This window comes from Sphaerodactylus townsendi, linkage group LG07 (assembly GCF_021028975.2).
Source record: "Sphaerodactylus townsendi isolate TG3544 linkage group LG07, MPM_Stown_v2.3, whole genome shotgun sequence".
Lineage (NCBI taxonomy): Eukaryota > Metazoa > Chordata > Lepidosauria > Squamata > Sphaerodactylidae > Sphaerodactylus > Sphaerodactylus townsendi.
Genome location: NC_059431.1, coordinates 46758355 through 46784951, shown reverse-complemented (window position 1 = coordinate 46784951; position 26597 = coordinate 46758355). Strand labels below are relative to the sequence as shown.

Below are 26597 nucleotides of genomic sequence, written 5' to 3'. Positions count from 1 at the left end.
AAATTATTGGCATCACAAGAGGAGAGCAGCAGAGTATTGTATGCCAGTGCCATGGTACTACAAGAAGGTGTGTGTATTGACTTGAGTATAAAGAAATGGGCCATGCTATAAAATATTCCCAAGATATCTTTCATGATCTATCTTGGGTTCCAAAGAATTGCATGAATCAGGTCTTCAATGGACCTGTGATTGCAAGAGCAGATCTATTACATGAGGTCTCATTATGACCACTTGATAACACTGCCTCTTGTACAGTATCCAGATGTGCCTTAGTAAAAGCCCTTCTAAACTCAAAATGTGATAAATCAGTTAAATAGGCCAGGAGGATTTTAAGAAGGGGTGGAGAGAGTTATTATAAATAGGAGTAGTTCTCTGAGTACCTAATAATCCAGTTTCCACTTGGTCTCTTATGTCCAATGATCTTTGTTTTGTTAATTGTTTAACATCAGAGAAACCAAGCCTCCTTAGATATTTCTCTGAGAATCCAAGTTTGGCCGCTATATTCACCATGAATTAGTTTTCATCTCATCATAAGCCAAGGTTAAGGAATCCAGAGACAGACAAAAGAGAATTTTCAACCAAAATTAATAGCAGCTTTATGGACTAGAGCAAAGACGACTTAGATCTAATAATAACTAATGCTGTTGAATTGGGAACTGCTACTACCATGTAAGCAACCTTTTGGATAACCTCTAGTACAGGGGTAGGGAACCTGCGGCTCTCCAGATGTTCAGGAACAACAATTCCCATCAGCCTCTGTCAGCATGGCCAATTGGCCATGCTGGTAGGGGCTGATGGGAATTGTAGTTCCTGAACATCTGGAGAGCCGCAGGTTCCCTACCCCTGCTCTAGTAGCTGTGAATATCCAAACCTGCAAATTGGAGCTCCAAACAACAACTGAGGAAGTAGTATTGTTCTATGTTTTTCCAATATTGGGGCCCCAGATTTACCTCTTGTCCTATAGTATCTGAAGATGTCAAACACATTCTTTTCAAAATTCAAATTTATTTTTGAATAACTTCCTGGCTGTAAATGTCCAAACCCCAAATCGGGGCTTTATGCAACAGTTGAGAAAGTGCTTTTGTTCTATAAAGTCTTAATATTTGGGGCACCAAATCCTTCTCTTGTCCTATAGAATCTGAGGATGCAGAACATGGCCTTTTCAAAGTTCAAATTTATTTTGAATAACTTCTAATGGCTGTAAATTTACAAAAAAAAACACAAATTGGCATTTGAGTGTATTAGCTGCTCTGTGGCTATAAAAATAAGGCTGATCTGACTTCCTTTATTCTCTGCAGCTGACAGGGTGCCTGGTCAAAACAGGTTTAGATCAGAAAAGAAATGATGCAAAGGAAGGAAGTTTTACTGAATCATAGAAAAAAGTGAAAGGACAGCTTCAGCATGTATATTATAAACATTGAGGCTTGTTGCACAGCAGCATCTAGTGGTTCTAGTTGTCCTAGCAGTTCGAGATGACTACTAGAAAAGGGTCTTTCCAATTGGATTATCAAGAATTGTCAAACAATGTTAGAACCATGACTACGAATTTACAAAGCCTCTAATTGGAAATGGACTCCATAAAAAGTAGTGTTCCAAACATACCAGCAACAATGGCTAAACTATTAAAGGATATTTAAGAAAATTATCTTAAGAAAATTGGACAGTTGGAGGAGGAGGAAGTAAAGGTGGTAAAGGAACAAATTAAAGATTTTTAAAAAGGAGTTGACACAGTTCAAACAATCTAAAGAACACGAACAAGCTATTCTTTGATTGGAATATCTGACTAGAGAAAAGGCTCTTCGACTGAGAAAAGTTGCAGAAGAACAAGACCCTTTGAAAGAAAATCTTTAAAAGAGGTTTTCCTCGTCTCTGGCCTAATTTATGATAATCCAAGAAGAAGAGTTGACTGGAAAGATTGAAAAGATATACAGAGAAACTCCAAAAATCCAAAATTGTGTAGAGATGTTCTGCATAATTTGCAGAACAAATTATGGAGGCCCACCAAAAGTCTAAATTTAAGATGGATGAAGAAAATTCCTCAGAGGACAGACACAAAGAATTGCCTCTGCAACAAGTGCCAAAGAGTGTTACAAGAAAAATGTTAAAGAGTTTACTTAAACATCCAGTGAATTAGTTGAAATGCAGACAAAATCAGTGAAACTAAGTAGAATGCTAGATTCTTTTTAAATGATGTCAGACAGCAGCCTTAAAAATTTATCTAGTGGATCAGAATGTTTAAGAAAAATTGAAGAATTTCTATGTAAATTGCCTTTAAATCCAAGAAATAAGTTAGAGAGATAAGATTATACTATGGATGTTCTTTTTTATGAAAAGGATAGAAATTTGAACAGGTTTTTGTTTTCAATTGCTGTTCTAGATACCAATGGTAACAGTATAACATTAAAATAGGTTCCGTAATGGGTTGTGGGCAGGACATCAAGAAGTTTTTGTTTTTTCTGGTGGTGTTGTGTAAGGGGGTGTAGTGTAAGGGTGACTGGATCACTGTAGAGTTGTATATACTGTTTTAGTTACAATGTGTAAATGTTAAAAATCAATAAAACTATTATTTAAAAAGAGAGAAAGTACTCACTAACTGATTTTTCAGGTTCCTTAGATTTTTGTCAAACTTTTTGCATGTGTGTGGATGACAAATATTTCATGGTTTGTGCAGAACTTTCCTGAAGTACAAACATGCCTTGCATTTTCCCCATTGTGACAGAGTAATCTGTCTTCAGCTTTTAGAAAACATCAAGGAAGAGAGATATGCATGTTCAGAGTCATCATGGATTTCTGTCTCCATTTTACCCTCACAACAACCCTGTGAGGTAAATTAACTTTAATGTAATTGCTATAATCACATGCTGCTCTCAAAAACACAAACACATCTGCACATGCAGTAGGTTATGTTCTTGCTATAAAAGAATTTTCAGAACATCTAACATTGCTAGAGTACTAAGAAATTACACACCTTTATGGCTGACAATGAAGAAATTCAGATTGGTAAAGATTTTCCATCATTGGCCAAAAAGGAAAATGTAGCCAAGAAGTCAGAGGGAGATTGAGACTGGGAAGGGCTAGAAGAGATTCTTAAGTGTAAGTATATATTACTGGCTACCAAGGACGTAGGTAATGGAGGGTTCCCGGGTTTAAATCCCCCCATTACATGTCTGAAGCTCCGCCCCCCATTTGTGTTTTTTTGTATTTTTAAGTGTTTTTTCAGTTTTTGGCCTGCAGGGGGCGCAGTTTTTAGGCTAGCAGTACCAATACTTCAGGGATTTTTGGGAGACTCTCCTGATGATACCACCCAGGTATCTTTAGGAGACTCTGATGATACCACCCAGGTTTGGTGACGTTTGGTGATGTTTGGTTCAGGGGAACTAATAGGAGATGGGGGTACATCTTTGAGGGTCCATAATTTTGGACCCCCTGAACCAAACTTCACCAAACCTGGGTGGTATCATCAGAGTCTCCTAAAGATACCCTGAAAGTTTGGTCCTGCTAGCTTAACAATTGCACCCCTGATAGCAGGCAACTTCCAAATTTCCCCAGATTCTCCTTTTAAATCCACCCCCTTTGGCATGGATTTAAAGGGAGAATCTGAGGTCCCCAGTTTAAACATTGAAAGTAATACAGTTGTGGGGCATAATTCACCCCCAAACAGCATTACTTTCAATGTTGTTTTAACTGGGGACCCCAGATTCTCCGTTTAAGGTGGCTTTAAAAAGAGAATCTGGGCTCGTTTAAACACCATTAAAAATGATGCTATTTGGGGTGGATTCCAGCATCACAGCGGCCGCCCATGGGGGGGCACAAAACTCAGATTTTGCACCATGCTCCATTTTCCCTAGCTATGCCTCTGCCTGGAGGGGAGGGCCAAAGGGACTGCTGGCTGCTGGTTAGAGCCCAGATAATGGGGGGGGGGCGGAGCAGGGAAGTCTGCCATCCCTGGCCTTGGAGAGCTGCTTTTATAAGCACTAAGGCCAGGGTGGGGCTTGGGGAGGTGTGGCCATGCCCCCAGGGGCAGGTGGGGGCATGGCCCCTCCCCCAAACTCACCCCATAAAAATCAATACCTACGTCCCTGCTGGCTACCAAGATAATTCATACTATTGTATTCCCCATTACTACATGAGGGTGTGAAACTTGGACTCCGAAGAAAGCTGACAGGAAGAAGGCTGATTCATTTGAAAGGTAGTGTTGGAGGTAGCATTTGAAAGGAAGTGTTTCACATCTGCAAATAGTTGTTGATACTGTGTGCCACCAAAAAGATGAGTAAGTGGGTTCTTGAGTAAATCAAGCTTGAATTTTTTGTATAAGCTAAAATGAACAAACTAAAGCTATTGTACTTTAGTCACATTCTGAGAAGACCAGGGTCATGGGAAAAGACAGTAATAGCAGGAAAAGTTAAAGGCAGCGGGGAAAAAGGGGACATCCAGTCTGAGCTGGATTGGCTCAAAGAATCCATGGCCTTCAGTTTACAAGACCCAAGCAAGGACACCTTGCCAGACCCAGCAGAAGTCACTGCCGGGCCAGCCTCACTGAATCAGGTCCAGCGGAGGCCACTGCTGGATGCCCTTGCCCAGCCCAGCCCCACTACCCAGTTCCTGCTCCCCGGAGCAGCTTAGTGGGGCCGGGCTGAGTGGCTGGGCAGTAGCCCAGCCAGGCAGCTTTTTCAGCTGGCTGCTCTTTCCAGCTTGCTGAACTAAAGTAAGTGGGGGGTGGGGGGTTGCCCCCCATCCCCCCATCCTTACTTACCTTAGTTTAGCCAGCGGCCCAGCCAGACTGCTTTTTCAGCCAACTGCTCTTTGCAGCCGATTGAACTAATGTAAGTGGGGGTGGGTGGGGGCCCAAGGGGGCTATTGGGGGCACCCCCACACACATCCCACACAACCCCACCCTTTCCCTTCCCCACCTACCTTAGTTCAGCCGGCACCCCAGCCAGGCTGCTTTTTCAGTCAGCTGATCTTTGCACCCTTTCCTTCCTGTTTCTCAACCAATTTTTAATCCATAGGAGGACTTCCCCTCTTATTCCTTGATTGCTGAGTTTTCTCAATAGTCTCTGGTGAGGAACTTTGTCAAAATCAAAGTAGACAATTTCCACTGGTTCCCCTTTATCCACATGCCTGTTTGCACCCTCAACAATACATAAGGAAGGTGTAGCACAAGTTCCTTCCTGTCAAACTGACTACATATATGTGTTCTTCAGAGGCACATGTATCTCTTACTACCTCATGGTTTCCTCACAATTATCATTCCTACAGAAGACAACTCTCTGTTAGGAATGCAAGTCAAAAGCACATATCTCTTAGGCAGGAGCAATTATTTCACTATGTAAGTAGTGCTACTCAGACGCATAGCAAGAGGGAAAAACGCGCGGTGCACCAGTAAATCCTCCACCCCCGTCCTGCCCCGAAATGCCCTTGCCACACCCCCACAGGGGCGTGCACCCTGTGCGTTACGCCTCCTTCCGTCCCCTTGGAGCTACGCCTCTGGTGCTACTGTTGTTGTGGGAGAAAAGGGGAAATTGCAACTAACCCTTTTAAAATATGCTTTAAAAATGCACTTTTAGTTATATTGAATAGAAATTTCATTTGGATTGGGCAGATGGTCTGTTCCTTCTGGCCACATGCGTGCTAATATGGCGTGTGAGACCTATCCGGGCTAGCTAAATGTAGTAATAAGGCAGTGGTAGTGGATATTTCTTGGCAAATGCAGCACTGTCATCTGGAATAAGATTAAACTGCTAAAGTGGAAGTAGAAGTTTCTGCTCAAGCACTGTATTTTAAGCCAGTCCACAGAACAAGGCTGATGATTGTACTCTGTAGCCATTGTCGGCGTCTTGAGATACAGAACTGAAATTTGGCCCTCCAGCACCCAAATAAAAATTTAGAGCAGTTTTACACGCAATCCTGGCATGTATCTTCTTTCCACAGAATGCAGATGTTCAAAATGGTTACATACCCTTCGATAAGAAGTGCAAAATGTTTATATACCCTTCGATAAGTGTGAAAACAATCCTGTGTGCATTGATGTGTGTGGCCATAACCCCTGTTTATGCAATCTATGCCTCCCCATTACTGTTTTTATATTTGAAACATGCACATTTCCTTTGAATGTTCTGTGTAGAGTGGTGCAACAGACCAAAAAAAAGTCTTTTGTTCAGTAATTTTTATCCAGTCTGAGATGTGGAACAAGTTTCCTGAAAGCTATTCTTGAACTTTAGTAGAACTGAAGTGGATAACATTATTGCCCAGATTACAAAAATGACAAGAGGTGATTGTTGGATAGTTATAATGAGCACGGAATTTTCATAGGCATCATATCCCTGTAATATGATGATGCTGGTCAACAAAATTGAAGCCAAAACAAGCTTTGTTTTCTAACAAGTCAATGCAGCCTAATAAGGTTCTATTGAAACATATTCAGTGGCAGTGCAGGTATGCTGGTGCATTCAACTATGATTCTGAAATAATGGAGATTACTTGGGATTGTATTTGGATTATATATTATACTATTCATGCCTTTCTGATTCTCTATATCAGAATTTTAAAAAGTTTGAATTAAATGTCACTTAACTTAGTGGCTGTATGTAGGAATAGAAACATGCTCAGCTTCATGTAGCCAGTGCATTTTTTTTTCAGGATTGTTTTTCTGAAAGTCCTGAGTCCCCCTCTCCCCACCTGTGCCTAGTAGTCCTGGTTTACTAACAAGATGAGACTTTCTCGCTTTGGCTAATACGCTTCCCCCTCTTCCTCCCACTCTACGCAGAAATAATCTCTGATAACTATACTATCACCTATGTCTCAATTTGTCTTTGACCCTACTCTTTTAAAAGTAGCCACTGTTGGTAACTTGAAGTGTAATCTTGGTTTTCAGATAGAAACTGCCTTGTCTTCATGTTATGGTTGTATTTAAAAAATTAACTCTTCTTGAAAGAGGCTGAAAAAGAACTGCAGCAAAATCATGCTTAAGAAGTCTTGGTCAGTGAAACAGACTTTGTTGACATGGGAGATGCTTAAAAACATGCTCAGTCTGACACACAGCATTTAGGTATAATTTCTGATAATTGTACATTTTGAGATGCAGTGAGCAGAATGGCAAAAGAGAGCTGAAAAGAGATTGGCTCCCAGGGGCCTTTTTTCATTTATTTATAATATTTTACATACTGTAGTTGGATGCATGACATTCCATATTGTTCTTGTGAAGAAAAAACCCATGCTAATCAAAAGTACTTGTTCCTAGGTGCCAGGTTGACCTTTCAACCCTGAGTAAAGAACAAACTCATAAACTGGAGCTGCCTCTAGAGGAAGGGGAAGGCTTTCTTGTTCTGCTGGTCACCTTGACAGCCTCGGCTACAGTCAGCATCTCTGATCTCTCCATCAATGCCCTAGAAGACCAGAAGGAACACGAAGAAATACTAAGGAAATATGTACGTAGTAGGATTATATGATATGATATGATAAATAGGAAACAAGTCAATCAGAAAATATATTCAGAGACCTTAATGTTTAACTTATTAGTGGCAGAGGCCATTCAGGTTACTAACTCCACAACAAGTTGATTTAGTATTACATCCTTATATAAAGTAGACTATTACCCATATTTGATGGCTAGATACTGTTATGAGCATTGTGTTAAAGATGGTCCTGTCCAATAGCATTTTTGTTGTTTGTTGAGTTTCAGCATTGATTTTACTTGATTGCTGTTTTCAAAATGAAGACCGAATTTAATGCCATAATTAGCAGCTTTCTATTTATGAACTTTTCCAGTAGCATTTCTATCAAGTACCCAAACAATTCAGCAACTTTGTCATGCTGTCCAGCATACTGAGAGACTTTTTTCCTCACTGACTGCACAAGAACCCAACTTGTTCCAATGCAATAGTGCTACTAAACTAAACATTTGCAGGTTGAATATTCTGAAAACAAATTACTTTCTCCCCAGCATCCTCATGTTAAGTCTGCTACTGTGTAGTTTTAATAAAGCAACAGTAAGGGGAGCTCTTACTCCAGGCTGTATATTAATCCTGAAGTCACCCAAATTGACTCACTACACACAAAGAATAAAAGAAAAGCTATTTCCACCTAAAATTACAAAGCTTTTATTATACAGTGCTGCCAGGTGTTTAGAAGGCTTCTCTAGATACTCTGCCATTAAACCAAGCACTGACTAACAAAGGGCTGTTTAATTTTTTTTTTATTTTAAAATATTCCTATTCCCTGGCTGACATCCTTTCAATAACTGAATTTAATAAAGATGTACCTTATCAGGCTCTGCAGATAACATGAAGTGCTAGTACTAATGCTGTACAATATTCTTCAAACAGATTAGCAGGATGTGCGCTTCAGCAAATTTATTCTAGCTATCTCCACTGAATCAGCTGTCTGCTGGTGCTTGTACAAATCACACACCAATAGTGTTATCATAAACATAGTTTAATAGAGGTGACTTAGCAAGGCTAAACATTATATTTTCTAAACCAACTGAGAGCTAAGATACCATGTACTAAGTCTAAAAACTAATAATTACAAGTATTATTTCAGATTTTGGTATCAACCATGGCAGTCTGCTGTGTCAGACTAGATCTTAGCAGATATAATGCATTTCTGATGGATTAATTGTAGTGATATGTATTTTTATACAAAGAGCAAACTCTGTTTTTTTCTGAATTATCAGTTTAATATGAAGCAAGTTATACTGGCTGTTCTGATCATTTTTATGGATTTAGAGTATTGCTTTACATGATTGAACCATGGGCCTTTTCTCCCCAAAAGTGATGCTATTATTGTAGGCCACGCTGCTCCAAAAAACAGGAGAGCCCATTAAAAAAAGGAAAAAAAGTCTGACATGTGAAGAAATGATAGCATTTATCAGTATGGTTATTTCAGACATTTTAATGCTTGCCTACGAACTAGATTACTTTGTCCCCAACGTGATTCATGCACAGCAGTGGTAAGAGAAGACAAAGAACTTGAACACAATATTTGTGAAACATTTGTAACTGCTATACATTACTGCTTGTTTCCTTTTCAGTATTTGTTCGCCTGTCCTTGATAGAACATAAACTAATATTATGCAACTGGCAAGATACATTATAACATTCATCAGCTTTATTCTATAAAATTTTATTTTAAAGATTTCCTATACAGCCTGTTCCATTTAAAATATGTATTTTGCACCTCTCTTGAGACAGAAAACAGTAAATGAGAGCTGACCTTGCTATCAGATCAAATAGCCCTGGAAAATGACTCTATTACTGTCATTTAACCATTTGTAGCTGAATATCAGAACCCTACAAATTAAACAGGCATTACTGTTTGAACCATTATTTTATCACTATAGTATGAACAGATTAATTCCTTTTGGGGTGGGGGGCAGGAAGGCCATAATGGGTAGCAGACCAAGAGAGAGATTGCATGACCTTTTCAGAAGGGGTATGCTGAACTTGTGCTCCCCCTTGTCACAGTTTAAAAACCAGAGAAGCTAGTTTAGTGAAGAAGTTGTTAGCATTCCATTTTTATTATGACATTTCACAGTCATCCGATTTAATGTCCCTTGACCGGATTGTCCACCGTGAGACGATGGGCTTGAAATGTTATTTAGAGCATTGATAAAAGGTGAGCAGTTCTAAGATGACAGCGAGTCATAAGGCTGGTGGTGTGACATTAATTTTCTCCATAACAGAGATGGAATAAGACGTCATGGTGACAAGCTGTCAATCAGTACTGGCCCCTCAGTGTATCTCAATGCCATAGGATGGGGTATTGGTTCTCCCATAATAGAGCTGAACTGAGATGCTCTCCCTGACAGCTGCTGCAGCCATACAGAAAATATATTATACAGCCTTTCATTAAAAAAATAAAGAGGACTCATCTCCAGAGCATTTCAATCTTTTCCCATCTATTGAGGGCTGAAAGGATTCACAGCAAATCATAGATTTCTCTGCTATGGAAATTTCAGGCCTCAGATACCATCCAGTATTTGAGGCCTCCAACAATAATCATAAATAAGAAGGCTGACAATCATCTGATAAATCATTACTTTAAGTTGTATGTCTAAAGTAATATATTAAACTCATTTGCTTTTCACAGAATCCTACAATAATATTCTACATTATGTCACTGGCCTGGTTTGTCAGAGTGTGCAATAAATTGCTCTAAATCAGCTGACTAGTTGAATCTAAAAGTTCAAACTATAATTACCCCATAGAGTCAGGACAAATAGTATTGAGTGAAATACCGCAATTTTTTTTTTTGCTTTTGTGGAGAGGGCATGAATGTTCTTGTATGTAGAAAAAAATTGTTTTGTTATTTTGTTTTATCATACAGAAAAAATGTGCTAAATGTAGTTTAAAAACTATCAGAGAGCTAACCTTTAATATATCCACCCTACATTCCTGGCTTCTATATTCGTCTTTGCTTTGCCTTGGAAAATTAAGACACTAGCTTTAACAAAAAAACTACCAGATATTGTGGATTGAAGCACTACTGACAAGCATATGGATTTTGATAGCATCTATAATGTAACTTACAGATCCAGGTATTTTGCAGTCGTGTAAGAAGTGTGAAAAATGTTTTATTATGGTTTTTTTACCGTGTGGTTAAATATAATTTAATTATGTTCATAACGAATGTTATGTGTTTTTGGGAAAGATATAAATAGATTTATATGTGAAAACTGATGTGCCATATAACTGCATTGCCTCAGCTCAGTATGCCAAGGTCAGACCTTCTTTGTACACAATAAGCCGTCTTATGGGATTTATACTGTGGGCTTTGTGTCTGACTCTTATTGGTAAAAATGTTTGTATAAGGCTTTAATATTTGACGTTTCAAGCATAAAATATTCCATTTTTAAGCAATATACACTTAATGATTGTCCATCAAGCAGCAGCCAAGTAGAAAGAACAATAGTACTTATTAAAATCCTATTTTGTTTTGATAATTAGTCTCACAGTGTGCAATGTTTTAGAAGTCCTTCATTTTTACTTTTTTTGTTAAATACCTGTGATTTTTTAAAAGGGCCATATTTTACTTATAAAAATATTTAGTTGTCTATATTGTCATACATAGTATATACAGTTTCATACAAATTTAATATGAGTAAGTTCAAGACACATTGGAGAAATAGTCATTTTTTGGCAAGTTAACAGAAAGGACTTGCAAATAATTCTACTTTCTAGAAAAGCTTGTGTGGAAATAGAAGTTACTGTAGTTTTAAGATCCTTTCATTACCTCTCTGAAATTGAAGCTTGAGCTTCAAAAGTACATCTCAGGACCTGGAATGCAGAGTAGTTCTGCAAGTATGTAGAAATATCTTTTGATGCATTATGACTTTGGCATTACTTTTCAGTATCTCTTTTGTATACTATTTGTCCATTTCAAGTAAATTGTGAGATATCTGAAATAAATAGTGCACCAAAAACACAAGATTCTAAAGATGAGTTATGATTTAGAACCATTAAAATCGAATAATAGGAAACAGAAAGAGATTTTTTCCTACATTTGAATGGAGATGTGGCTGTACTGAAAAGATGCAATGCTTGGTTCCAAGACAAATGCCAGTGAAGAAAAATGAAACAAATTACTATAAAATATAAATAGGAAAACAATCATTTGTGCCTGTTTTCCCCTTCCTTTGTAAATTCCATCTAATGCTTATACTTTTGTGTGTGTTCTAGAGCCTAGTGAGGATGTTTCATAATATGAAGGATGTGGGATTTCTCCAGGTGAAGGTCATCAGAGCAGAAGGTTTGATGGCAGCTGATGTAACAGGCAAGAAGTCTTTCAATTTCTGTGGTTTTAGACACATTGCTGAAGCAGATCTGGTTTTATAGCCGTTCACAAAATCAGCAGTACACACAAGGTATAAATGTTAGGTTTGCTAGGGTTTCTTTTTGTTTGTTCTGGTGAACTCAGTTTTCTTTTTTTCATTTTGGCTCCTTTACAAACAAATCTTTGTCTCCCAAATATTCAGATAGGAATATATGTACATAAGTACTGTAGGTATATTATATAGTACTTATTATTATTATTTAATGTTATCAACAACATGGTTTATATCGCCATACTGAGAAAAATTAACACAGCATTCATTTTAGGATTTCATCATTAAACACTGATTTATAAAAGATGTTGCACACAGATATTTCTGAACAGACAAACTAAGCAGAGTATCAAGAAGTACTAAAAAGTTGCTTGATTTCTCAGTGTGTAAGTGGTCATCCATAGTTCAGGTGAATACCTAGTCTGAGTTCCTACTATAGGAATTTGTGTGTATAAAGGTGGAACTATTGGGTTCACTCTTCTAATCTGGGTCATGTGTATTTGTGTCATTAAGTCACAGCAGATTTATGGCGATTCCATAGGGTTTTCAGGCAAGAGACATTCTGAGGTGGTTTGCCATTACTTGCCTTTGCCTGGTCTGAGAGAGTTCTGAGAAAACTGTGGGCCAAGATCACTCAGCACGTGAATCAAACCTGGGTCTCCAGATTGGAGTCCACCTTTCTTAACCACTATACTATGCTGGCTCTGAATGAACATGCTGGTTTTCTGTGTACAGCAAGATACCATCAGTTGGAACACAAGATGCTTGTAAATACTGATCTTTCTGGCCTCCCCCTTCCTCCAGCAGTTCTTGACGCCTCCAAAAAGTGGATGCTTGGAGTCAAATGAGACACAAACACCCTTTGGTGCCTGGTCTGTACTAAGCAGGAGGGAAAAGATTAAATATCCCACAACTTCCTTTTCTGCCAGTAGCTGATCTGTTGACCCAAGAGAGAAATGAGGGCAGTTTTACCCAATATCTCTTTGACTTCAGCTCTCTAAATTGTGGTATTCTTTCTCCATGGAAACCTTTGGGAGGTTTCAGAAGGCAAGTGGGGGAAACATAAAGAGAGAACACTTGCAGCCTCAAGCTCCTGTTGCTTATGGTTCCTAGAATCTCATAATGTGTTTGCATGAGGATTAGACTTCTAGTCTATTGGCCAATATGGTCTAAAACACTCAAATATTCCAGGAAGCCTAACATACCACTTTTTAAGTGAAACCTTACCTTTTTATTTCATTATGGTGTCATTTGCTAGTGAGGACAGGGTGTGGAGTGCAGCAGGTAGAGGCACTTTTTTTACGTTGACCATCTAGTACAGTGGTTCTCTATTTTCCAAATGCCGAGACCCTTTAATACAGTTCCTCATATTGTGGTGACCACCAATCCTAACATTTATCCATTTTAGAGATGGAGAACACTGATGCAGAGAGTCTTAGGTTACCCCTGTGAAAGGGTCGTTCGACACCCCCCCAAAGGGGTCCCGACCCCCAGGTTGAGAACCACTCATTCTAGTATAACTACTAGGATTTCTAACCTCACCTTGGGAATTTCTTGGGAATTTAGGAATGGTGTTTGTGGAGTTTGGGAAGGGGAGGAAGCTGTGTGGGTATATAATTCCATACAGTCTCTCATTCCAAGTTGCCATGTGCTCCAGGAAAACTGATCTTTTGTGGTCTGGAGATCAGTTGTAATTCTGGGAAGATTCCGAGACCCAGCTGAATATTGACATCCCCTAATAATTATGGAAAGAATTGGCCTCTTGCTACTTAGCAAAATGAGTTTGAGAAATAACTTCTGTTTTTAGTTACTGTTTTTAGTTCACTTTATTTCTGTATTAATATCTTGAAAAGTTTTATAACTGTGGACTGACTTTGGTACTCCATGATAAGAGAAAGAGAAAAACTGCTTGGTAAATCACTCACATTTATCAAAATAGTGAATGCTGTTGTAAGAGGTTATAGTTCATTATTTTTTAGAAGTTTATGTTGTTTCACCATAATAGCTAATCCATGTTGGTAATTAGCATTCTCCATTGATCAACGTGTAATATAGTTTGACCTAATGAAGTTAGTGCTTCAGAAATATCTGAGACTATAAGGTCAATTGATGAAATCTTTTTGACCAGTCAGGCTGCCAATTCTGTGTTGCAGTATATAATATGCATCCTACTCTTAATTCTGCCATTCATACATGGTGAATAAAATGACAGATTTTGAGACAGCACACCTCTTTTGTGAGAAGATCCAAGACAAGTATATAAAATCTAAAGATATTAATACCGCAATTCTAAGCAGAGCTACACCTTTCTAAGCCCTTGGATTTAGTAGAATATAATTCTGCTTAGGTTTGCAGTGTAAAATATCTGATTTGAACTACATTTCTGGGCATACTTCCTTGAGAGTAATACTATTACTTGTTTACTGTTTTACCAAGTAAAACATATTTAAATTATGTTGTGTGGTTCTTCCTTTGGCACATAAGTACAATCTGCCTTTCCGAATAAGGTAATATTTTCCTAATGACTCCAAGACAAGCTTAATAAATATCACATTTGCTTCAGAAAGGAACTATTTTTTTTTTATTTCTGAAAACTAAAAACATGTTTGCAAGGCATACAAAATTCCATATCTTCTCTGCCATGTGAGAGAGAAATGTCTAAAGATTCCTTTGACCTTATAATCCAATGTGGTCTGAACAGAGAGAGGAAGAGAGAGATGGTTATTAATGGGGCAACGGAATAATTCATTCTGACCTTGTTCAGTTCTGGGCTTTTCCTGAGCAACAAATCACCTGTGCTGGTTGCAAAAATTTTGGAAGAATATTTCTGTCATTTATAAACATACAGAAACCTTACTTTTGAAGGTACACACAGAAACTACTTTCTTTGAAGAGTGATACTCGTGCTTTACCCAAAATATTCACAAGAAATTGACAAAAATAGTTTTATTACAAAATGAAGCATTTTTATCCTTTTGCTTTCCTTTTTTGTATTTCTGCTTTTTCTGTATATTCCATAGATTGTCTATACACCATTATGCTTTTTAATGGTTGATAATAATGAGATAGAAGCTGTTAGAATTGTTTGTTTCCAAGTTCAGGCTGTAATAATACTAAGAAAAAACTGATCATAAATTATTCAGTTTCAATTCTCACTTAAATGTTTGTACCTCCAAATGTTGGAGTATGACATAATTTCAATGCTTCATCTTGCGGTATTTTTAAGTAGTCCAATACACATTAACCTGCCTATATTAATCAATATTTATAGGTATAAAGTACTGTGTACATATACAAAATTAAATGCTGGTCTGCAATAACTTATAAAATAGTATTAGATATTTAAAAGATTTCCATGAGTATTTCATTTTTGTATTCTAATATACCTAGGAATAAAATGGTGCAATGGCAAATTACCCATTTGTGCTCGTTTTCCTTTAGATTGGATTATTGTCTTGTATTAAATTTCTAAAAATGAAAAGTAATAATATTAGTACAAATTCATTAGTTTATGGGACATTCTTTAGAGACCCAAAATATTTTGTCACTGAGAGATCAACAGATTTTCTTTTATTGTTTGAAGTTTTGATCTTTCTTATTAAGGTTAAAAAGAACTTTTGGGTTATCAAATATTAAGAGTTTATAATACCATTAATTATTATAACTGTATTTAAATAAAGAATTATTGAGTCTGTTCAGCAAATAAGCTAAAAGGTAAATTATTTTTTAATGAATCGTTCTTCTTTCCATAAAACACATGGCCTCATTCATTCTAAATGCTATGACAGTGGGCGACTCCATCTTGTAAAATCGTGAAAGTCTGAGGCACTTTTTCTTTTGGTCTCAACAGGGTAGTGTTACTACCATTTTTAAGAAGATTAGTTATGGAGGCTAACTATAGCGCAGTGGTGGCGAACCTATGGCACTCCAGGTGTTCATGAACTACAATTCCCATCAGCCCAATTGGCCATGCTGGCAGGGGCTGATGGGAATTGTAGTCCATGAACATCTGGAGTGCCACAGGTTCGTCACCACGGCTATAACGTTTGATTGCTAGATATACTAGTGGACTGAGCACAACTACATGGCTAAATTGAAAGCTTCATCAGGTTGCAGAGTTTTGCAACCTTGCAGAGAGGCTTCACAAAGTTAACAAGTGTATGTCAAAGGTTTAAGGATTGCTTGCTCTTGAAGTATATGGAATATTTAATTTTTTTTTCATTTGTAAGTATAGTCAGTAAGGACAGAATAAAAGGAAGTTCTGTTTCATTCCTATATGCTCAATAATCCAATTTAAGTTCTGTGAAAAATTGAGGTTCTTAGTTCTGAATTCAGGGTGGAACACAGATAATCATCATTTACAAAGTGGGAGCCAGCCTGTGAATGCATAGTTCCTTCTCCTGTCCAGAAAAAAACGGTATCTACTGAGACACTCTCCGATTACCTTGTAAACCAGATATAGTAAGCAGAGTTGTTAAAAGTCTTAAAAGTCACGGTTATGAGGAACCCAGTTTGTCTTGGCACATATGTAATGCAAAGCCATGGTTACCTCCAGGAATGGAAAGGATGGCCAAGGGAGAGGAAGTGTATATTTGAAATAAGATTCCATTTCCGAAGTATGTTTTGCCAGGAGCTGGCTGTAGTAACTTATTTGTTGTTCTCTAATGTTTCTGCTCTATGTAATTGCCCTTTTCTTATACAATTAACAGACCATATCACACTTGGTTGTAAAATTCTTTATATACAGTAATTTTTTTCTGAAAGTTGAGTGTTCTTATGATACAAAACAGAAGGAAGCAATATAAGTCTGTGAAAGGATTGTGATGCTTTGAGCACTTCTACCTAGTGCTGAATAAAACATTTGAGAAAGACCAGATATGTTAATGACCTGTTCATTTGCTCTACACACAGAGGTATATAGAACTCCATATCAAGATACTGATGCTGTTGCAAGTGGGTATTTCATTCATCAAATTCCATCTACAATGCAGGCACACAGAACTGCTGTGCAAGTGACTGACCTCCCAAAGTCCCATTGAACAGTTGTGATTCTTGCCACAATTTTATGGCAGTTAGCAGGTTTCCAGCATTTCACTAAAAGTAATCAGTTCTTGGTGAAAGTAGGATGTTGTTGTAACTGTAGCCTCACAGACATTTTTTGCCAAATAAAAATAAGTGGGGTTCGAAAAATCAAACTATTTTTGGCAGTCAAGGTGTTATGCAGGTGGATTTATAAATATGGTTGTATGATGTCCTAAAAGCCATGAAAGCTAGCAATAAAAAGGCACCAATATAACTTTTCTTCAAATATCATGATTATCTGCCCATTTCATGATGATTTGAAAAAGCAATTTGGGATTTTTTACATTTTGTAGTATGAAGAAGTTATGGACCAGCAGATGCTGAATCTGTCCGCTACCTTTCGTATTGTTCATCTGGTAACTGCAACATTGTAAAATGATGCAGTAACTTTAATCCATGACTAAGGAAGAACCTGGCCAGGTAATTTGACTGACCCCTGTTATAAGAACGTCAAGGAAACAGAGGAGTGTGGGAAATGTAGTCAACATTTTGTGGTATGAAGAATGAAAAAGCAATTTGGGATTTTTTACATTTTGTGGTATGAAGAATATGTGCACTGTCTTTGGGCCCTGAGTTTTGACTTTATTAGTAATGAACACATTGTCCAACCTTTCCACAATGAGAGATATTTAAAAATGGAGAGTGGAATAAGTAAAGCAATACGGAGAAAAAAAAATTCCTTCTTTCTAATTCAGATGGGTATATTTCTTATAGAGTGGCATAATTTGCCTTGGCAGCCAAGAAAATATGGGTCAAAGCTGTGTATAAAGGCTAAACTATTTTAATTGTATATTGTGAAAGTGTTTGTGTGTTTTTAATTGCATTTTGAGAGTTTTTAACTTTATTATGTTCTTGCTTTTTGCTACAGTTACGTATGTCGCCCTGTATGTCTTAATTGTAACAGCCTTTGACCTTGTACATTAAATATTTTGCTCCATAATATTTGCTTACTAAAGACAGCAATATAAATTGGGAAATGTGTGTTGGATAAATAATAGGAAACTGACAAATCTCATAGTTTCATCAGATATCTCAATTTTCACTATAATCATTAATCATAATAATTCAGGGTGCTTTAGCACTGGAGACTATTATTATTTTATTTACTTAATTTATACTCACCTTTTCTTTCTAATGGGGACCCAGGATAGTTTACATGATTCTCCCTTCCTTTGTATTTACAACAACCCTGTGAGGTAGGTTAGGGTGAGTGGGGATTAGCCCAAGTTTTCATGACAGAGTGGGAATTTGAACCAGGGTCTCCTAGATTCTATTTAAACCCTCTAACCACTATACCACAGGTAATACCTTTTTTTGTGACTGAAACAGTGGTCCCCAATATTTTTGAGATTGCTGGCATGTTTGTAATTCTGACACAAGTGGTGAACACAACCACAAAATGTCTGCTACTGTTAGTTGGCAGTCTCCACTTTAGTTGGGAGGAATGAGCTGGAGCCAAGAAGCAAGACAGGGATCTATAACCTATGTTTACTAGGATAGTCCTGAGTGCAAACTCTCAAATGAGCAGGCAATTGCATAATTAAAATCGGCTTTATTAAAAAATAAAATAATAAAAGCAAGAAACATATCTAAAGCAATGAACATATACACACAAGGCGATAAGAGAGAAGGGAGGAAGTTAGAAGCATTTCAGGGATGGGTAATAAAAGGAACGTCCAGAGCAGGGGTAGGGAACCTGCGGCTCTCCAGATGTTCAGGAACTACAATTCCCATCAGCCCCTACCAGCATGGCCAATTGGCCATGCTGACAGAGGCTGATGGGAATTGTAGTTCCTGAACATCTGGAGAGCCACAGGTTCCCTACCCCTGGTCCAGAGAGAGCTGTTCTAAAGAGGAAAACGACCAGCGTTTCCAGGAACAAAAGGAAGAACCACACGCAAGTGGAGTTGCATGCACAAAATGAAGACCCACACCCCATACAAATGGCCAAAGGACTAATATTTATAGTGGGTCCTAGGGCAGTAGGAGGTAAGGTAGCTGGAAAGTCAGAGACAAAGAATGGATTACTTTTCCCACTAAAAAGATAGGAGAGGCTTGATGAATTGTTAAGATCCTAGACTCTAGAGAATGCCTGGGGATTGATTGCTGGGATGGGTGCAGATATTGTAAGTAACGGTCTGCTCAGAGCTCTGATTAAATCACATTAGGGTGACAAATGGAGAATAGCTAGCCCCATTTTCCAGCTAGGCACATCTTTAGGAAAAGTTCAACAGCCAATGTCCTTTCTGCCCCTGCTTGACACACAAGATGAATTCCAGAACTCTCTGAGGGGTATCCATTGTGTAGGGAGCAGGATCTTGCTCTTATGCCAGACTTTGGCCCTCCATTCCTCCTTAAGGGGAGGAAGACCCCACCTGCGTATGCTGCAGGAGGCAGAGCCAACACAAAATTTCAGAGAGTGACGTTATGCATAACTCTAACAGTAACTCTTCCACATTTCAGGCCAAATGTATGTTTAAATAGAGTGCTTTTTCAAAGGAACATGTTTTAAAATATCTTCTTGCATTTGCACAGCTTATCTTCTGTCACACAATGAAGATCCTTGTGCTGTGGTGACAGCTACATCCAAAGCAATGATGTTAAAGTTCTGTACTGCCCTTCAGAAGCCCCACTGGGCAAAAGCTCCACCTAACCCTATTGACTTTCTAAAATCATTTGGCATGCACCAGGGATGGTATCAGTGGGCACTATATTGGGGATCCCTGAACTGAAACATCATATATGAGACTCTTGAAAGCTTGCTCATTAGTTTGAGTGTATTAGTTGGTGGTAATAAATATATTAAGGTATTGCTGCTTTTGGACTGTTTTGGAATGGACCAACATGGCTTCCTACAATTTGCCGTGTAGTTAGCAAAAAAGGGGGGGATGGGAACGAAAAGGGAAAAAAGCTTTAGCCCTTTTCTTCTTGAGAATGGTCTGTTATTCCTCTAGAAAAAGGCATAGCTTCTGAATGGAGGCTGCCAGCTAAAGAACATCTGGTAAAAAGCAATGCAAGTATGCCTATTTAAATAGAGACAATTATTTGTGATACAGAATAAAAAAGTAATTCTATATGGTTTTACAATTTAAGAGGGTTTAATAATACCCTTTTCAGTGATGCATCTCAGACCCTTAAAACATTTAAAATAGATTTCTGTAAAGAAAAATAACATATATGAAACATTCTGCTGCTGCACTTATGATTTTGAAATTTGAAAAGTCTAGTGTAAAAATCAGATTGTTTAATATGATATCTACCATTTTATATTAGGTATTTGCACAGTGTTTTTGTAAATAATATGATGGCATATTTTTAAAGAAATTAAATCATTGGAAAATATGTATTTTTTTATCTGCTGCAAAGGGAACTTTATTTTTGCTATTTCTTAATATGAACCAAGACTCATTAGCAGAGTTAACTCTGTTGCATTTGACAGGCTGACTAGAAAACAGTTTATTTGTGCTGTCTGTGGGTTTTAATTAAGATGTGTTCAATTATAGTCCCCTCTCTCTCTCTTTCTCTCACACACTCAGACACAAACACATATACTTTCCTCTGCTTGCTGCATCACAGACTGGCGATCAGGACGCTTTCAGATGGTCCAGCCCATGACTTTGACCTTCTGTGCAGTCCAGCGTTCCCTGGGGAACCGTTCAGCTCATGAGGTCTGATTTCACACTTCCAGGATGCCTCGGCTCTCTTAACAATGACAGGGAGACAAAGCCCTTTAGAACAGGCCGCACGGGGACTTGTTTAAATTGGAAACTAGAGAGGAGTCAAGGAACAAGGTTATGGACTATAGAATAGTGCTTTTAATAAAGAGCTCACAGCTCTGGTTCAGCTCAAAGAGGGCTACCCCTGTACAATTAATTGAGCCATTTATCTAGAGTATCTTAGGCTTCTAATTTCTCGCAGAATTATGATAAATATTAGCTAAAAGGCAAATGAGAGATGCATGAAATGAATTAGAACAGCATGATTAACAGTTTTTGTCCATATTGGAAATACATTTGGAGTTTTACCCAATAGTTTTAATTGTACAGGGTGTGGGATTTCCATGGATTAAAGATTCTAATTTGTTTGAAGACTTACAGTACTTAGATCCATTATCCTTGATGCTTGTACTGTTACATTGAAGGCCAGGGGAAATGCAGCTTGAAAAATGTTGTAATCATGAACACATGTAAAATTCCTAGACAACTCCATCACATGAATGCATTGTACATTTTATTTTTCTTCATACCATCCCTTAACAGCTTCCTAAACTATTTCAGAGCTGCAAACTACTATTAACCCCAGGTGAAAGTCTCACTAAAATGACATGGTTATCACTCAAGATAACCCTTGAACATCTTTCCTGTTGTCTGCTAGGTCAGAGAACCAGCAGAAAAGATGGCCAAAGGTCATCTTAGGTGATAAATCTGGTTATCTGCAGGTGGCAAAGATATTGATAGAGAATTGGTAGGAAGAAACACTCAGAAAGTATTAAGTTAAACACTGAGTTTGCAAATACATGAATCGGTCTCTGAGTAATGCACCTTTTGCAAGCAAGGGGAAACCTCCATCTGAGTCATTATACCTAGCAAAAACCCAAGTTCCCAAGTTCTGCCTCTTTGCTTAAAGATTTTTTAAAATGGCAACTTTGTGTCTACCACTGAATAATCATTTTGCTTCTTCCCTTTTAACTGGGTTGGTGAAACATTTTTTTCACTTCATTGCCTTGAAAAACATTTATTAGGTGCACATTCTTGTGGTGTTCGATTATATTGTCGAAAGCAATTAGTACTTTATCTCTTGTATCATTGAAACTAGTGGTACATATCTGAACGTGGACAACTAACAAAGGTACAATCTTGTTTAAAAACTGGGACTGGCAAGGTATGTTTATTTTATTTATTTATTGAATTTTTACCCCGCCCATCCCCGAGGGGCTCAGGACGGCAATACAACAGCATAAAACAATCCTCAAGTAAAACTACAATAAATAATCCTAAAACACTATAAAAGCAACTAGTACAACATCATAACATCTTAAAACAGACAAGATGTTTGTGATTGATCCTTTAAGGACTACCTAGATTCTTACTACATGTGTATTTTTTTTCAAAAAAGCTTAGTTGAAACAGAGTAGTAAATTGTTGCACTTGTTCACACAAGTGCAGCATTCCACATCTCGCAGCAGTATTGTTGGAGAAAAGTTGGTCAACTAGAAAAGACTTAAAATGTGAACTGTTATTTTTTGCCTAGAAATAAATATATGAATGCCTCTTCTCTCCCTGCCCCTTTTTCCTGGATCAACAAAATTGCTAACAATTTCGGCAAGATCTAAATGACTGTGGAAGTGGGTGAATGTGAACAAACTGCAATTCATCAAGGATAAGTGCAGAGTTCCACATCTGGGTAACGATTTTAATTGATTTTTTAAATTTTTATTTTATGAGACTTATATCTTGCCCTCTCCTGAGTGTTGTCAGCTCAGGGTGGCTAACAGTTAAAAAATACACTTAGTTAAAATACATAAAAATGCACTTGGCACCCTATCAAACATAACATCACATGGGATAGTAATGAGTGAGTCAGGGAAACGAGAAGTACATATATTGGATGGAGGACACACTTCAGGGTAGCACTGTGTGTACAAAATCTTGGGTTACAGATGGACTGTAAGCTCCATATGAGCAGCCTGTGTAATGCAGTGACAAATCAGCCTAATACAGTGTTGGGATGTATCAAAAGAGGTATAACATCCAAATTGTAAAATGTCATAGTCCACCTCATTGGTCAGGCAACATCTGGAGCACTGTATGCAGTTCTGGAGGTCATACTTCAAAAAGGATGTGGACAAAATGTAGCAGGTACAGAGGAGAGCAAAGATGATGATCGGGAGCCTGGAGACCAAGTTCTGAGAGGAAAGGCAAAGTGAATTGGGAATGTTCAGTCTGGAAAATAGGAGATTGAGGGGGACATGTTAAGAGTGGTAGACTTTAATCAGGAGGACCTGGTTTGATTCCCCACTTCTCGACATAAAGCCTGGTAGGTGACCTTGGGTCAGCCACAGTTCTCTTAGAACTCTCTCAGCCCCACCTACCTCACAAGGTGACTGTGTGGGGAGAAGAAGAAAAGGGAATGTTGGTTGAAAGTTGCTTTGAGACACCTAAAGGTGGAGAAAAGAGGATGTAAAAACCTACTCTTCTTCTTCTTTGACTATTTGAAAGGCTGTCAGAGAAGGGTAACAGAGGATATGACTTGCAATAAATTATGGATGAAAGGGTACTGACTGAATATTAGATTTTTTTTTTTGCAGCTGGAATTGTTCAACAGTGGAATTGTCTGCCTAAGGAGGTGGTGTTCTCTCACTGGCAATCTTCAAGCGGCAACTGGACAAACAGTTGTCAGGGATACTTTAGACTAGATTTTTATGTGCAGCCCTCCAACCTGCTTGTTTGCTACTATCACCTTCAAGGCATTTTTCCTCAGTTGTACACTGTTCTTCCTGCCTGAAGAGACACCACCTACTGCTGTTCCTTTCTTGCAAAAAACATAGTTGCAAAATTGTTTCTTTTGGTCTCCGTGGTTCCCTCTGTCAGCCCCTCTTATCCTCCATACTAGCATTTTGGCCTTTCAAGTACCTTACCACTCAGTTTTTTTCATTCCCACTTTCCATGCATTACCATTTTGAAGGCTACATGCATGTAAGGAAGATAAAGCAGTTGTGTGAAAGGTACAAGAGAGGTCTGGCCTGCTTTCGCAGAAAAGGAATAGGATAGCAAAAGAGCTGGTATTTTTGCCAGAAAAAACAGGCTACAAAGGTTTGCGTATCTATCAAGGCTCCTCCAAGTAGAGCTGACTGCCCTGATTTTGTTTTGCTTTCTTCTGATTCTCAGCTACTTACTTCAGCTAGGAGTCTTCTCATGCATCTGTGATTGCAGGAGCTGGTGAGTGGCCCCTTGGGCTGCGGGGGAAGAAGTACTCTTACTAGTGAAACTTCCCACATCTTCCTCCAGCCAAGTTCCCCTTCCCCCAGCTGCCATTTTGCTTCTCAAGGTTGAGGCTTGGCTGGCAGGCAATGATGTGTATGCACGCCCTGCATATAATTTGAAGCCAACTTAATGGCATATTCCCTGTTCCAGATGGAAGGCTGCACTTCCATTCACTCTCTCTCACTCTTTCTCTCTACCTGCCCTTTATGGGAGGGCCTCCAATTTTTAAATATTAGCATGTGAAGTTTTAAATCTTAAGGCAATGTGTTTATTAAGAAATATATACCATAGTATCCAATGTATTTAGGATTGCAACTCTGCCATCTGGTAGGTTAGATTCATAATCTGTTTCTAAAAAAATTCTTCCTAGCCTGTGCATATGGCCCAATACTCCTGAAAGCTAGTGATAAAGAGGCAGGTGACCCTTCTACCTGAGCCCATCGAAAGCAATGTCCACTCTTTATTTTTTCTTTATAAATAAATACATAAGTGACAACTGATATTTGATCCCCTAATTCTTTCCCATGTGGTAGCTGCCACTGGGAATATATATTCACCCCCCCCCCCTTAATCTCCTTTTGATAGAGTGTATGAGCTTATAAAGCAAAGTGGATGACTTATGTGGTCCTAATAAAGTGGGATTCCAATGTTTCTTAAAGTAAGTATTTATAACTGGTAGGTAACTTCAAAGTTTTAGGCAAAATATTTACAAAATAAAATCAAACTGAGGCAACAAATACCTTGAGGGCTTCACTCAACATAAATTCACCTTGATACTTTCTGAGAGTTTCTCTCTCATTGTTCTCATAGTTCTCTCAGACTCTCTGTCTTTATTTTGTCTTTTCTCTGTCTCTGTCTTTATTTTGCCATTTATTGAGGCTCTGACTTTTTCTGTATACTCTCTAACGCACTGATTAATACTCTCAACACTGGGTATTTTCACTCAGAAGCCCTGACATATTCTTCTATGCTCACATAGAGCTTTAACTCTGACTAGAGTTTTGACACTCTCGATCCTTTCACTCTGAAATCCTGTCAGTTTCTCTCTCTCTGAGGCCCCTTCTGCACAGGCCAATAAATGTGGGCTAACAATGGTATAAAACCCATGGGGGGGCGGGAACTTCACACAGATCTGACTCCTAACGCAAGTCCACCCTGTGTTCCACCCCGTGTTCCACCCTGTGTTCCCCATGTTTTCAAGAATCACACTATCTGCAATTCTTTTACATCATGTTGCAGCTGCTCACAAGCAAATGGCTGCAGGAAAGCGTTTTAATCGGCTGTACTTCCCTGTGTTTGTAGAGGTCCCACCTCTCCACTGCATAGCCCCACAGGGTCCCAGGGATGGCAGCATGGCTGTGGGGGTCCATGCCAGTGTGTACATGTAGCTACGCAGTGGAGGGATGGAGGTGACAAAAACACCCCCGCAACCTGCATTGGTTTCATGGGCTCTGTTCCCTGCCTGCACGGAGGCATGCAAATGGGAAAACAGGAGAGTGGGTTGCTTTATCCCAACTGCAACCTTCTCTGCCTGTGCTGTGCGGAAGGGGCCTGACACTTTCTGCCAGTCCAGCACAGCCTTCCCCCATGCACAATCATATTGCTTTCTCATCCCCTTCTTACCCCCTTTCTCTCTCCAACTCAGCTCTCAGTTTAAAGTTACATACACATACACACAAACAGAAATCATTCTGTCTTTCTTCTTTGCCATGGTTGAAATGAAAATCCCCAACTCATGTGTGGATTTGATGGGAAGAGTTAGGTGTCTAAAACTATACTTCTCACATTTTAATTTTTTTCAAGGATAATATTGAAACAATGTGTGAAAACATCTGCAACAGAAAATGGTGTTTCAAATACATAAACAACTGCAGAAAACATATTTTTGGGTGTGAATCAATAGATAATCTTGGTCTGAGTTGAGATAGATTGATAAGCATCACAAATTGATGCTGAAAGTAATATGGTGGTAAATTGAAATGGTGTAATTGCAAGAATCAGTTAAGAGATATTGAAATTAAATGGTATTCCCATGCAATTTTTTTCATCAAGCTTTGTGTAGTGGGAACTTGTGGTGTGTGCTGTTGTATGCGGCGTTAACTGCATCAGGTATCGTGGCCTTCCTCTCATTAGTTTCACACTTCTCTCAGACAATATGGAGATGTATTGTACCATGCAGAGGTCTGTCATGACCAAGGTTAATAATTTTATTACATTTTGATTTAAGATATAGCCCTCTTTAGATGTTGGGCATTTTAATGTGGCCCGAATGTGCCAGAAAGTTTGGGACCCCTGTTCAAGGTTGACCCTGCATTGAGCAGGGGGTTGCACTAGATGACCCGTATGGCCCCTTCAAATAAACGCACTATGAACATTTTTCGGCTTGGACACTAATCACTGCTTCAAAATATTTGACCCAAATGATGAACAAGCTCATATGCATTAGTTTTATCATGTTTTATTGTTGCTTCAGTAGGGTCCCAGATACTCTCTAGAAGTGGTCATGTGCCATAGAAAGACTCTCTGAATGCAGACTGCTTTCTTACAAGCATTTTGTTCTTGTCTGAAAAGTTGGCCCAATTCCCTCTATTCTAAAGATTCACAAAAGATAATTGTTCACTCCCTTCTATTTAAATACCCAGCTTCCCACATCTGGTCAATCACTTAACTTGCTTCAAAACTATCTTTCTTTCATTCTGTTTGTTCTA

At 38.4% G+C, this 26597-nt stretch overlaps 1 protein-coding gene across 8 annotated transcripts in view; it reads left to right on the top strand.

Annotated features, from left to right (window-relative positions):
* The window catches only part of MCTP1 (multiple C2 and transmembrane domain containing 1), a 261364-nt gene that overhangs the window by 118789 nt on the left and 115978 nt on the right, over positions 1-26597 (top strand). For all 8 annotated transcript variants that reach the window (XR_007245065.1, XM_048503523.1, XM_048503522.1 and 5 more), the window contains 2 exons: positions 7241-7427; positions 11679-11772. Coding sequence is in view for 7 of the 8 variants with exons in the window: in XM_048503523.1 (XP_048359480.1) it covers positions 7241-7427; positions 11679-11772 (281 nt within the window). In the remaining variant the exon portion in view is untranslated. The remainder of the gene's footprint in view (positions 1-7240; positions 7428-11678; positions 11773-26597) is intronic.